Source organism: Apteryx mantelli, chromosome 7 (assembly GCF_036417845.1).
Source record: "Apteryx mantelli isolate bAptMan1 chromosome 7, bAptMan1.hap1, whole genome shotgun sequence".
NCBI classification, from domain to species: Eukaryota; Metazoa; Chordata; class Aves; order Apterygiformes; family Apterygidae; genus Apteryx; species Apteryx mantelli.
The window spans coordinates 28,717,211-28,728,458 of NC_089984.1; the positions used below are offsets into that span (position 1 = coordinate 28,717,211).

Sequence of the window (11,248 nt, forward strand, 5' to 3'; positions counted from 1 at the left end):
GCAACGGCTCGGCGCGCAGGGCAGGGTCTGGGGCACGCACACAGCACCGTCATGCAGGCGGAGCAGCCCCAGGGCTTTGCCACGCGCCCTGGGCATCAGGCACACGGCGGCTGAGGCTACCCGGCAGCACCAAGGGCAGGACGCCCAGGCGAGGGGAGCAGCAGGGGCTGGCAGTGCCTGTGGGCATCGGGACAAGCCTCCCTCCCCTTAGCACTGCCTGGGGCTTCGTATGTCCCGCTGCTCCCCGATGCATTGCACGCAGGGCACTGCCAGCTGGGGCTGCCCAAGGCAGAGCAAGAGCCTTCGCTTGGGACAGAGATAGCAGCGCAGGGCGCCCCGGAGGGCTGTGGGGACCCTGTGGCACAGGTCCGGCTCAGCTGGCAGCACCAGGGATGCCCGAGCACCAGCCCCTGCCCGCAGTGGGTCTGAGCGGCGCCAGAGCCGCTGCAGGAGGCACGTTGCAGCAGGGGGTGGGCAGCCCCGGTGGGCAGCCCCTGCCTCCCCTCCCGCCCGCCCTGGGCTCAGAAGCGGGTGCTCTGGTAGTGCAGCCTGCGGATCTCCGAGAGGCCGCTGTCCCGGCAGTACGAGTCCCCGCAGGGACTCCCTGCCAGTCACCGGCCCCCCGCGCCGCCTCCCCCGCCACCGCTGCTGCTGCTGGAGCTGCCGCTGCTGGAGCTGCCACTGCTGCACCGGTCCTCGTAGATGGAGATCTCGATCTGGGCCCCCGCTAAGGAGCAACGCCAGTCACAGACCCACCGTCCTATCGCCCAGGACCTGCTCCCAGGTCCCCCCATCCCTTGTCCCCATTCCTGTCCCCATCCCCCACAGCAATATCCTCCCAGCATCCCTCCCCGTCGCACCTCCCAGCTGCCCAGAAGATACAACTCTCATGCCGCGCTCCAGGGGGTCGGTGAGCAGCAGTCCCCGCGGCGCGTAGATCTTCTCGTTCTGCTCCTGGATGTACTTGGAGATCTTCTTCAGGACCTGTCGGCACAAGGACGGACGCTCAGCCCTGACGCTCCCCCTGCCAACCCCACAGCCGCCACGTGCTCTGCCCAGCTCCCAGGACTCCTGCTCCAAGCACGAGCCCCTCCTGCTCTCCCAGAGCTGCGAGAGGACTTGCAGCCCCCGCCCTGAGCGCCACCAGTGCTGCCCGAGCAGCCGGGCTCTGGGCCCTCCCCATGCCACACGGCAGCCCCTACATGCCCCTGTGCAGCAAGCTGGTATCACCGGCACTGAGGCCATGTAGCCATGCCCGTCCCCAAACCCTCTCCTGAGCCTCAGCACCTTCTCATAGTGCGTCTCCATGCAGAGAAAGATGAAATAGGCAGTGGCGCAGGCCAGGCACCCCTCCAGGTATGAGCTGCCCCCGATCTTCTCCGCCTCGGCGTAGAAGCTGTTAAGGGTTTTCACCGTTTCCTCGAAGAGCTGGCGCTCAATCTAGAGCAGAGACTGGGGTGAAGACAAGTCCGGCCAGAGGCTGAGCCCCCGGCACTGTCCCGGCACTGGAATGACCTGGAGGGTGCTCAGCCCTCTCCTCCTTCCTCAGCTGGTGTCTCAGCTCCCAGTCCCCTGCCCACCGCCCACGCTGAGGTCGGCTGAGCCTGGAGCTCTCCACCAGAGCCACCCAGTCCCCAGTAGCACCCAGACCCCCAGACCCAGTCCCCAGCACTCACAGCCCCATGCTGTGCACACGGGGGCAGCTACGGGGCTGGGCAGCGCCTGCCCACGCAGAACAGGCACCAGCCGCAGACTCCCATGCCACCTCCCTGCGGCGGGAGGGTTGTGACCACGTGCACCCTGCCCTCAGGGGCTGCCCTGCAATCCAGCTGTTTGGCACAGCTGGCTCAAGGCCAAACAACACCCCCTGGGGGGGCCCTGTCCCTGCTCGCCCTCCCCCCTGAGCCCCACAGGCCACGGATTAAGGGCATCCCACAGCCCTGCTGGCCTACCCGGCTCTCCAGCTCAGGGGGGAACTTGGTCTGGAACTGGCACGTGGTGCCGTCGCTGTAATCCCGCTGCACGAAGACCTTGGTGGCCAGAGATGCGCTGCGCCGCAGCTCCTGCAGGCTGTGCACCTGGGGAGGCAGCAGGGTGAGCCAACGCCCAGCTGGGGTGCAGGGCCGGCGGGCAGGGGAGAGGGCCGGCACCCCTCTGGCAGAGGGGCGGTCTCCCCACGCAGCCACCGCCAGCCCCGGGCGCGCAGGGAGGATGGGGAACACCCGCCTCGGCCGTGGGGCAGATAACGCGGCTCCCCACACATCCCCGCTGCCCAGAGCTGCTCTGCAGCACCCGGGAGCAGCCTCGCTCCCATCAGAAACATCTGAGCATTTCCCGGTCCCTTGTCACCCTCGGGGAGCAGGCTGGCCCCAGGGAGCCTGGCGCAGGGGCCGCAGGGCCGGGGGCAGCTGGGCAGCAGGGCGCCGGTGGCACAGGGTGCAGCGCGTGCCGTTCCCCAGGCATCGGGGCGCTGGGGGACCCAGGCTGGCGCACAGGGGCTGCGGGGGCCCCCAGTCGGGCCTGTCCCACCAGCAGGAGCAACGCGGTGCAGCTGCTGGAGCACGTGCACGCCTGTGCGCCCCGTGCTGGTGCCTGTCCTTGTGCGTGCACCGGCTACTGCGCATGTGACACCGAGTCCCTGCGCGTGCTTGGCCCCTGTGTGCCGTGGCCCCGGGGGTGTCACGGTCACAGGTGGAGAGGGGACAGCTCTGTCCCCAGCAGCGCCCCAGCATGCAGCCGCCCAGCAGCTCACGGGCAGGAGGAGGGAACCGAGCTGAGAGCAGGGAAACGCTGGCAGCGGCTTGGCAGCGGCGGCACAGCGGGGCCAGCAGGGGGTCGCTGCAGGAACAGGGACCCCCGGCCCCACTGCCCAGTGCCCAGCCGGTCCCCCAGCTGCAGCACCCCACGGCATCGGGGCCCACACCAGCCTCCCCAGGGGGCTGGGCCGCAGGGTGGCAGGGACGGAGGGGACATTAAGGGGGGCAGGCTTTGCCAGGCGCTTCCCCTTGTGCAGTCTCCTGCCACGTGCCCCACAGAGCCTCTGCCCTGTCCCCTGCGGCACTCGGGAGAGAGGCCACCCAGCTGCTCTCTGCCCCGGCCCCACACCAACCCCTCCACCCCAGTGCAGCCCACAGGGACCCCAGCCCCACACCAACCGCTCTGCCCCAGGGCACCCCACACAGACCTCAGCCCCATAACGACCCCCCCACCCATGGCACCCCGCAAGGATGCCAGCCCCACACTGACCCTCTGCCCCAGAGCACCACATACAGATCCCAGCCCCACGCTGACCCCCCCTCACCCATGACACCCCACACAGATCCCAGCCCCACACCACCTCACTCACCCAAGGCAACGCAAACAGACCCCAGCCCCACACCACCACCACCCCCCAAGTACCCCACATGGACCCCAGCCCCACACCAACCCCCCCACCCATGACACCCCACACCGACCCCAGCCCCACACCAACCCCCCCCAGGTATCCCACACAGATCCCAGCCCCACACCACCTCACCCACCCAAGGCAACGCAAACAGACCCCAGCCCCACACCACCACCCCCCCAGGTACCCCACACGGACCCCAGCCCCACACCGAACCCCCCCACCCATGACACCCCACACCGACCCCAGCCCCACACCGACCCCCCACCCACGACACCCCACACGGACCTCAGCACCAAACCGACCCCCCCCACCCAGCGCCCCACACCGACCCGGCAGCCGGCGGCGGCGGCGGTGCAGAGCCGCTCCGCTCCGGGCTCCCCGGCGCAGCGCGGCCGGGCTCCGCCGCGCCGAGGCCGGGAGGCGCCCGCTGCCGCCGCCGAGCCGCCGCGCACCCACCTCGGTGGCCATGGCGCGGCGGGCGCCCCGGGCGGGCCGGGCCGGGCCGGCGGCGGGCGGGAGCGGCGCTGTCGGCGGCGCCGGGCCGAGCCGAGCCGGGCCGAGCCGATCCGGGCCGATCCGGGCCGATCCGGGCCGGGCCGGGCCGGGCCGGGCCGGGCCGGGCCGAGCCGGGCGCTGCCGGCGGGGCGGGCGGGCGGAGCGGCGCTGTCCGCGGTGCCGCGCCGAGCCGCGCCGCGCCGAGCGGTGCGGGGCGAGCGGGCGGGAGCGGCGCTGTCCGCGGTGCTGCTCTGCCGCGCGGCGGCTGGCGGCGGAGGCGGGCCCCGCCGCCCGCTGTGCGCAGCCGCCCGGCCGCCGGCGCCCCGAGGCGGCGGCGATGGGCGCCGGCCGCGGAGCCGCGCCGCCCCGCGGCTGGCACGGCGCCCCGAGCGGGCACGGCCCCTCTGCACGGCGCCCGCCGCCGGGCGCTGCGGGCGCTGCGGCTATAGGCACCGGGGCCTGGCTGCCCCCAAGGCTGGGGCTATAGTCCCGGGTGGTTGCCCCTGGGACTAGCGCTATAGGTCCCGGGGACCTGGCTGCCTATGGGGATGCTGCTATAGGTACTGGGGACCTGGCTGCCAAGGGAATGCTGCCATTGGTCCTGGGGACCTGGCTGCCCATGGGGATACTGCTATAGGTACTGGGGGCCTGGCTGCCTATAGGGATGCTGCTATAGGTCCTGGGGACCTGGCTGCCTAGGGAATGCTCCCATTGGTCCTGGGGACCTGGCTGCCCATGGGGATACTGCTATAGGTACTGGGGACCTGGCTGCCTGTGGGGATGCTGCTATAGGTACCGGGGGGCTGGCTGGCCATGGGGATGCTGCTATAGGTACCGGGGGGCTGGCTGCATATGGGGATGCTGCTATAGGTACCGGGGACCTGGCTGGCCTTGGGGATGCTGCTATAGGTCACGGGGGCCTGGCTGCCAAGGGAATGCTGCCATTGGTCCTGGGGACCTGGCTGCCTAGGGAATGCTCCCATTGGTCCTGGGGACCTGGCTGCCCATGGGGATACTGCTATAGGTACTGGGGACCTGGCTGCCTGTGGGGATGCTGCTATAGGTACCGGGGGGCTGGCTGGCCATGGGGATGCTGCTATAGGTACCGGGGGGCTGGCTGCATATGGGGATGCTGCTATAGGTACCGGGGACCTGGCTGGCCTTGGGGATGCTGCTATAGGTCACGGGGGCCTGGCTGCCAAGGGAATGCTGCCATTGGTCCTGGGGACCTGGCTGCCTAGGGAATGCTCCCATTGGTCCTGGGGACCTGGCTGCCCATGGGGATACTGCTATAGGTACTGGGGACCTGGCTGCCTGTGGGGATGCTGCTATAGGTACCGGGGGGCTGGCTGGCCATGGGGATGCTGCTATAGGTACCGGGGGGCTGGCTGCATATGGGGATGCTGCTATAGGTACCGGGGACCTGGCTGGCCTTGGGGATGCTGCTATAGGTCACGGGGGCCTGGCTGCCAAGGGAATGCTGCCATTGGTCCTGGGGACCTGGCTGCCTATGGGGATGCTGCTATAGGTCACGGAGGCCTGGCTGGCCTTGGGGATGCTGCTATAGGTACCAGGGGGCTGGCTGCATATGGGGATGCTGCCATTGGTCCTGGGGTCCGATTGCCCATGGAGATGCTGCTGTAGGTCCTGGGGGCCTGGCTGGCCATGGGGCTGGCAGTCTGCCACCATGAGGTGCAGGCTTTGAAGCTGTTTGTGAAGAATTTGTGGCTGGCACTGGGCTCTGGAGTGGGTGCTGCTATCACAGTGCAAGCAGACATCAAAGAGAAGCGCTAACGAATTCCCTGTTATCTCTGCCCATTGACAGCTCAATTAGAGCCAGAAAATGCCAAGCAGGAGAAAACAGACACTCTCCTGAGAGGTGAGGGAGGGGGTGTTCGCAGCTGGGGATGGGGTGAGGGGAGGTGTGTGGTGGCTGGGCACAGGGCCCACGTCAGGCAGGACAGCAGCCAGCCCTTCCCTCGACACCTGAGCAGTGATGAAGGCAGCGGGGGCCATGCCAGCACTTGTGCTTGTGCTGCTAACACCGCATGGCTGGCTCCCTGCCACCCAGGAGGCCCCCAACGAAATAGGAAGAGATTCAGCTGGCCCCTGCTCCCTGCCCTGAGCAGCAGCACATGCACTGGCCTGTGTAAACAGGAGCAGAGCCCTGCGGTGGTGTGGGGTGCCCCAAACCAGGGGTGCAGGCAGGGACCTGCAGGCTAGCGAGCAGCCTTTGCACCCTGGGGTGGAGTTGGGTTTGAGACCAAGGGGACAACAGATGCACAGAGGGACCCAGGTCGGAGGCTTCATTCCCCAGCGGGGCACGTCTCCCCCGCAACCCCAATCTACAGATCCCATTGCTTTTGGGGAAGACCTGCTGCAGCAGGGGTCCAAAGCAGCTCCACCTCCCTCGAGCCCTGCCAACCCAGGGCAGTGGGACACGCTCTGCCCAGACAGTGCCATAAAGCCAAAGACCCCCCGTCCCACCCCCAGGGGTGTAGTCCCACATGCACACACACGCACGCAGAGGCACATGTGTGTGCGTGCACACAGATACAGGCACACATACGCACGCACACACGCACTCTCGCACACCCATGCGTGTCCCAAGATGCCCCCAAGCCCGGGCCCTGCTTCCCAGCTCCTTCCTGTGCTGAGCGTGTCACCGCGGCGGTGTCACAGCTCACCTCCCCGCCTGGCAGGGTGGCCGTGCCAGTTGCCATGGCAATGTTTCGCCTGTGAAGAGATGCAGTTGCTCTCCCGCACCGTGGGGAAGGGGCCACACAGCGGGCTGGGGGCTCGGCTGTCCCCGCTGCTGCTGCCGCCCCAGGGCAGCTCCCCCAGGCGCTGCCTGCGTGCCCCCCTGCCTGCCCCCCGCAGTGCTGCCCCAGGAGGGGTCCCTGCGCTGCTCGGCACGGGGGCCTCAGCAGCCCCCCGGGAGCTGCCATTCGGCCGGCTGAGACGGGAAGGAGCAATGGCCAGGGGCCTTGCCCGGGGGGCTGCGACAGCCCCTGGGGCCCTTGGGGCTCAGGCCCTTCTCAGGCTGCAGCAGCCCAGCCCTGGCCAGCCCAGGTCGGGGGGCCGGGGGACCAGCGGGGGCCCGGCAGGGTGAGCCAGGCAGCAGTGGGCTCCGGGCAGCCCCAAGGGGCCGCATGGCCCAGCCGCCCCCGGCAGCACCGGGCTCTGCGCAGGGGAGGGGGCCTGCAGCAACAGGGCTCTGGCCCCTCTGCTCCATCTGCTGAGCCGAGAGGGGCTATTTTTAGGCTGCCTGGCAGCAGAGGCGGGCACCGCTCCCAAGGCGGCTGCAGGAGCTCTCTTTCTTCCCCTGCCTGGGTCCTGCCTGCTCCCAGAGCGACGGGGCTCTGACCTGCCCCACAGACGGACCCCACAGACCTCCCCTCACCCCGACCCATGCTCAGAGCTCAGCCCCTGCCTCACCATCGCTCCCACTGCCGCTTCGCACCATGCCACCCCGCAGCCCCCATCCTGCCAGCTGCACGCTGCTTCTGGCCCCTCGGAGAAGTCAAGGGGCACCTCGGGGCCCCACGCTCAGCCTCACACGGCCAGGGTGCCCATCGTCACCCCATCAGCCGTGCCCAGATCCAGGGCCTTGCTTCAGCCCCGAGCAGCCATGCCCAGCACAGCAGGGATGAGCCGCAGGGACCTGCGCTGGGCACCCTGAGCCTGAGGGGTGTCCCCAGTAGGGACCACCCCATGGGAGCTGCACCCCAGCCCTCCCTGTGCCCCATCAGAGGACACTGATGGGCCAGCTGGGGCCACCTCCCTGCAGCTCCATCCTGCAGCCGCTCCCGGGGGCCCAGCGGGAGCAGAGCCCCCTGCCCAGCCTGCAGCTGCGGGTCCTGGCTGTCATCAGCTCCCGGCTCCAGCTCCGCTTCAAAGGCAGCAGGAGCCACGGCAGGGCCAGGCCCTGGCAGCTGCTTTGCGCAGCACCGGGGGGACCTTTAATTAATGGGGCCAGGGGGGAGCATGAGCTCAGCCTGCCCGTCCAGGACAACGGTGACATTTGGGAGGCGGGCAGAGAAAGCAGGCCGGTGGCTAGCTGATAACCTTTCCTGGGAGACGCCAGGTGTGTGTGCCGGGGTGGGGGGGACGTCCCCCGCACCGGGAGCTGCCGGGAAATGCTCCAAGCGCCCAGCCTGGCCTTTTGCACAGGGCACGGAGCCACTGCGCCATCAGCCAGAAAGAGCCGGCCCCAAACGGGCCAGCTGGCCCTGCAGCCTGGGCACCTTGCGGGGCGGGGGGACCCCTCTGTGTCCCTGACCCCTCGGAGCCGGGAGTCCTGGCAAAGCTGGGGGAGCCCCAGCCCTACAGAGACCCCGGAGATCAGGGGTGAGCACACAGCCAGAGCCTGCTCAGGGGCTGCATCCAGAGAGGCACGCGAGGCCGCTTCCCGGCCACTGGCCGTCCTCGTCCTGGTGGTCCCGCAGCCCTCCCAGCTCACCCCACGCGTGGCAGGGGCTGCCTTTGCAGCCGGGGGACTGCAGCATCAGGTAGCTGGCAGCCCGGCGTGCAAACAGGAGGGCAGGGCGGGAGGAGGTTTCGGAGGCAAGCGCCGGGAATGACGGGCCAGCTTTGGCTGAGACGTCTGCTGGGAAACGGGGCTGCGCAAGGACTGCACCCATGCTGGAAACAGAGCCGTGCTGGGAGCAGATGCGCCTTTTCACACCTCCCCGCGCTGCCTCCCGGCAGGCTGGCAGGGAACGGCGGTGCAGAGAGGGTCCCGTGCGCCACAAGAGAAGGGGGCTCGTTCCCGCGCCCTTAGCAGAGGCGTCTCCACGCTGGGACGTGCCCCGCGCGGGGCTGGGGTCAGGGCAGAGGGAGCCGCAGCGAACAGCGTGCCTGTGTGCTCCCAGGATTTACGAGCCGGGGAAGGAGCGACAGAGCGGCTGGGTTGGCGCCAAGGTGGCCTGAGCCCCGCAGCTGGGCCCGGAGCGCTGCCAGCCGCATTCCTGGGGCTGCGAGACGAGCGGGAGCGTGTGTGGGCTGGGCAGGCGGCCGGGGCGGGCGCGGGGCAAGTGCACCACCGCGGCCGCTGGAGCGCAGCCCGGGCTGGGGGCAGAGCCAGCCCGCAGGGCGCCCGGGCCCCGGCCCGGCTGTGCCCCGCGGTGTCCCCCAGCTGCGCGCTGGCCTCGCTCCTCGCCCAGCCGAGCCCAGAGCCCCCTGCGCGCCCCGCGGAGACGCGCTGCAAGCTCTGCCTTGCAACCGGCTGCTCTCTCCGGGGAAGCCGTGATGGGCGCAACAGCTCCGAGAAGGGGGGAGCTGCCCGGGCATCCAGCCCCCCGTCCTGGGGGAATGTCCTCTTACCGTGCTGCCACGGCTGGCTGTCCCCGAGGTGCCCGGTGCAGAAGGGGCTGCCCCCATGGCCCGCCAGGACCAGCTCCCGGGTTCAGCGCGGTGGCACGGGAGGCAGGCGGCAGCACGGCCTGGTGGCCTCACTCCCCGGAGTGACAGGCACAAGTGGTGGCCGCCCTGCCAGCGCAGTGTGGGACGGGGATGGGTGCTGGTGCTGGCCCGCGCAGAGAGGACAGAGGGCAGGGGAGAAGGAGGCAAGGGGGGGGCGGCAGGGACGTGCCAGGCAGAGCTCAGCCGAGAAGCAGCCCTGGCTCGCAGAGTGAGCGAGGGGCTCCCCACCAGCCGGCCTGGCCCCCCCCGTCCATCACGACACCTTCATTACAGCAACTGAGTCACCTCCTGGCAGTGGGGAGTCAGCGCCGGCCCTGGCCTGGCCCAGGACGGCAGAGGCTGCCTCTGCTCCGGATGGCCCCCCCCTTGCTGCGCCAGGCGTGGGGCAGGGCTGGAGGTGCTGAGCCCAGCATCCACCTTGCTGCACCCTCCCCAAACCTCCCCGTCCCCAGCTGCGGGGGACACCCGGGGACAGCAGGCACCCAGGGCAGGGGCGCTCAGCATCGCGCTCAGGGCGCTGCACAGGGATGCAGCGTTGTCCCATCGCGCGTACCAGCTCCATGCATCCCACCTGCCTCTCCGGCTCCTTTTCCCTGGCCTCTGGCCCATTCCCGGCAGAGACCTCATTGCAATTAGCCGCGCTGCCTGGCCGCCCTGCCCCAGCCCATCCATCACGGATTAGCTATTTTCTATCAGCGTTTATCTACCAGCAACCTCGCTCCTCCTGCGGCAGGCGATGCCTCCAGCGCCCTCCCTCCCGCTACCGGGCAGCCCTGATAACGGGCAGCTCTATCTTATCGTGCTCCCGGCGGTTACACATTAACGGTGCCATCCCCGGGGCTCGGCCTCGCCAGCCGCCCGGAGACGCGGCCGGCCCACCCGAGGGGCAGCGCGGGGCTGGAGCCCGCAGCGCACAGCCCCGAGCGCTGCAGGGAGGGCAGGCGGGCAGCCAGGTCCCCGCCACGGCCCCATAGCAGAGGGGTCGCAGTGGGGCTGGGGGGGGGGGGGGGGGGACAGTCCCTGCCCCAGCCCAGGGCAAAGGGTGGCTGCTATCGCCTGCCTCCGCGGGGCTGTTTGCTCTGTGGCCCATTAACAGCCACCTTATCCGGCGGGATGGGGCCGGGGGCGGCCTGGAGCCCGTTGGCCGGGCCGCGGCATCGATCGCGGGAAGCGAAGGGGGCGCCCCAGATAACCCCGGCAGACAAATGGGTTTCTGATGGGGTCCCTGGCCTCGCGCCCCCCTGCCCAGCCCATCTCCCAGGGGATGGGGGAACGCGGCCCCACGGGCCCCGCAGCGCTGCCCGCGCGCCCCACGCTCTGCCTCCGGCTCTTCCCACGCCCTGGGCATGGGCAGCGTGGGGCAGCAGGTCCCTGCCCAAGCCACGCGCCAGTCGCTCGCCACCGCTCAGAGCCCAGCACCCGCCGGCCTGCACCCAGCACCCCGACACGTGGGTGCCCACGCTGCCCGGCGGCAACACGCAGCCTCCGGGGCGTCCTGGCTGTCCGCCCCCCCCGCACCCTAACACCCCGGCGGGGGTCTCCGGGGGGCCCGTGAGGCTGCAAGCAGGCAGGGGTGCCCTGGCCACGCCGATGCTGAGCAGCGTGCAGCGCCGTGCACCCGGGCTCGCGCACCGCCCCCGTGAGCATGGGCTGGGGGAGCAGAGCGGGAGGGAAAAGCCAGCAGCGGGGTGGCCCCCGGGTCCGGGCAGCCTGGCGTGGGGCCTGGCCGTGGCCCCGGCCGTGGGGCCAGGCCTGGGAGGGCCGGGCACGGTCCCGCCAGCCGGAGCAGATTGGCTGCCGGCGAGGCCTGCGGGCGCCTTTGAAAGCGCGGCGGCGTGGGAGGCGCTAAGGGAGCAGGGCAGCGCCGGGAGCCGACCTCCCTCATCCCGCTCCGGCAGGCACAGCCCCACTGGCTGCAGCCGGCGGCGCGGCGAGCGGGAC

The 11,248-nt window shown here is 70.3% G+C and overlaps 1 protein-coding gene across 1 annotated transcript; it reads right to left on the reverse strand.

Annotated features, from left to right (window-relative positions):
- Positions 1-611: 611 nt before the first annotated feature.
- GOLGA7B (golgin A7 family member B) lies at positions 612-3,856 on the reverse strand. The gene is made up of 5 exons (XM_067300113.1): positions 3,845-3,856; positions 1,953-2,078; positions 1,288-1,440; positions 883-984; positions 612-716 (listed from the first exon to the last, which is right to left on the reverse strand). The coding sequence occupies exons 1-5, from the start codon at positions 3,854-3,856 to the stop codon at positions 612-614; spliced, it is 498 nt and encodes a 165-aa protein (XP_067156214.1).
- Between the last annotated feature and the right edge of the window lie 7,392 nt (positions 3,857-11,248).

Coding starts and splice junctions, on each gene's coding strand:
- GOLGA7B (XM_067300113.1), bottom strand. Junction 1,441..1,952: donor CCCCTGAGCTGGAGAGCCGG/GTAGGCCAGCAG, acceptor TCTCTGCTCTAG/ATTGAGCGCCAGCTCTTCGA. Junction 717..882: donor TGGAGCGCGGCATGAGAGTT/GTATCTTCTGGG, acceptor GCGGGGGCCCAG/ATCGAGATCTCCATCTACGA.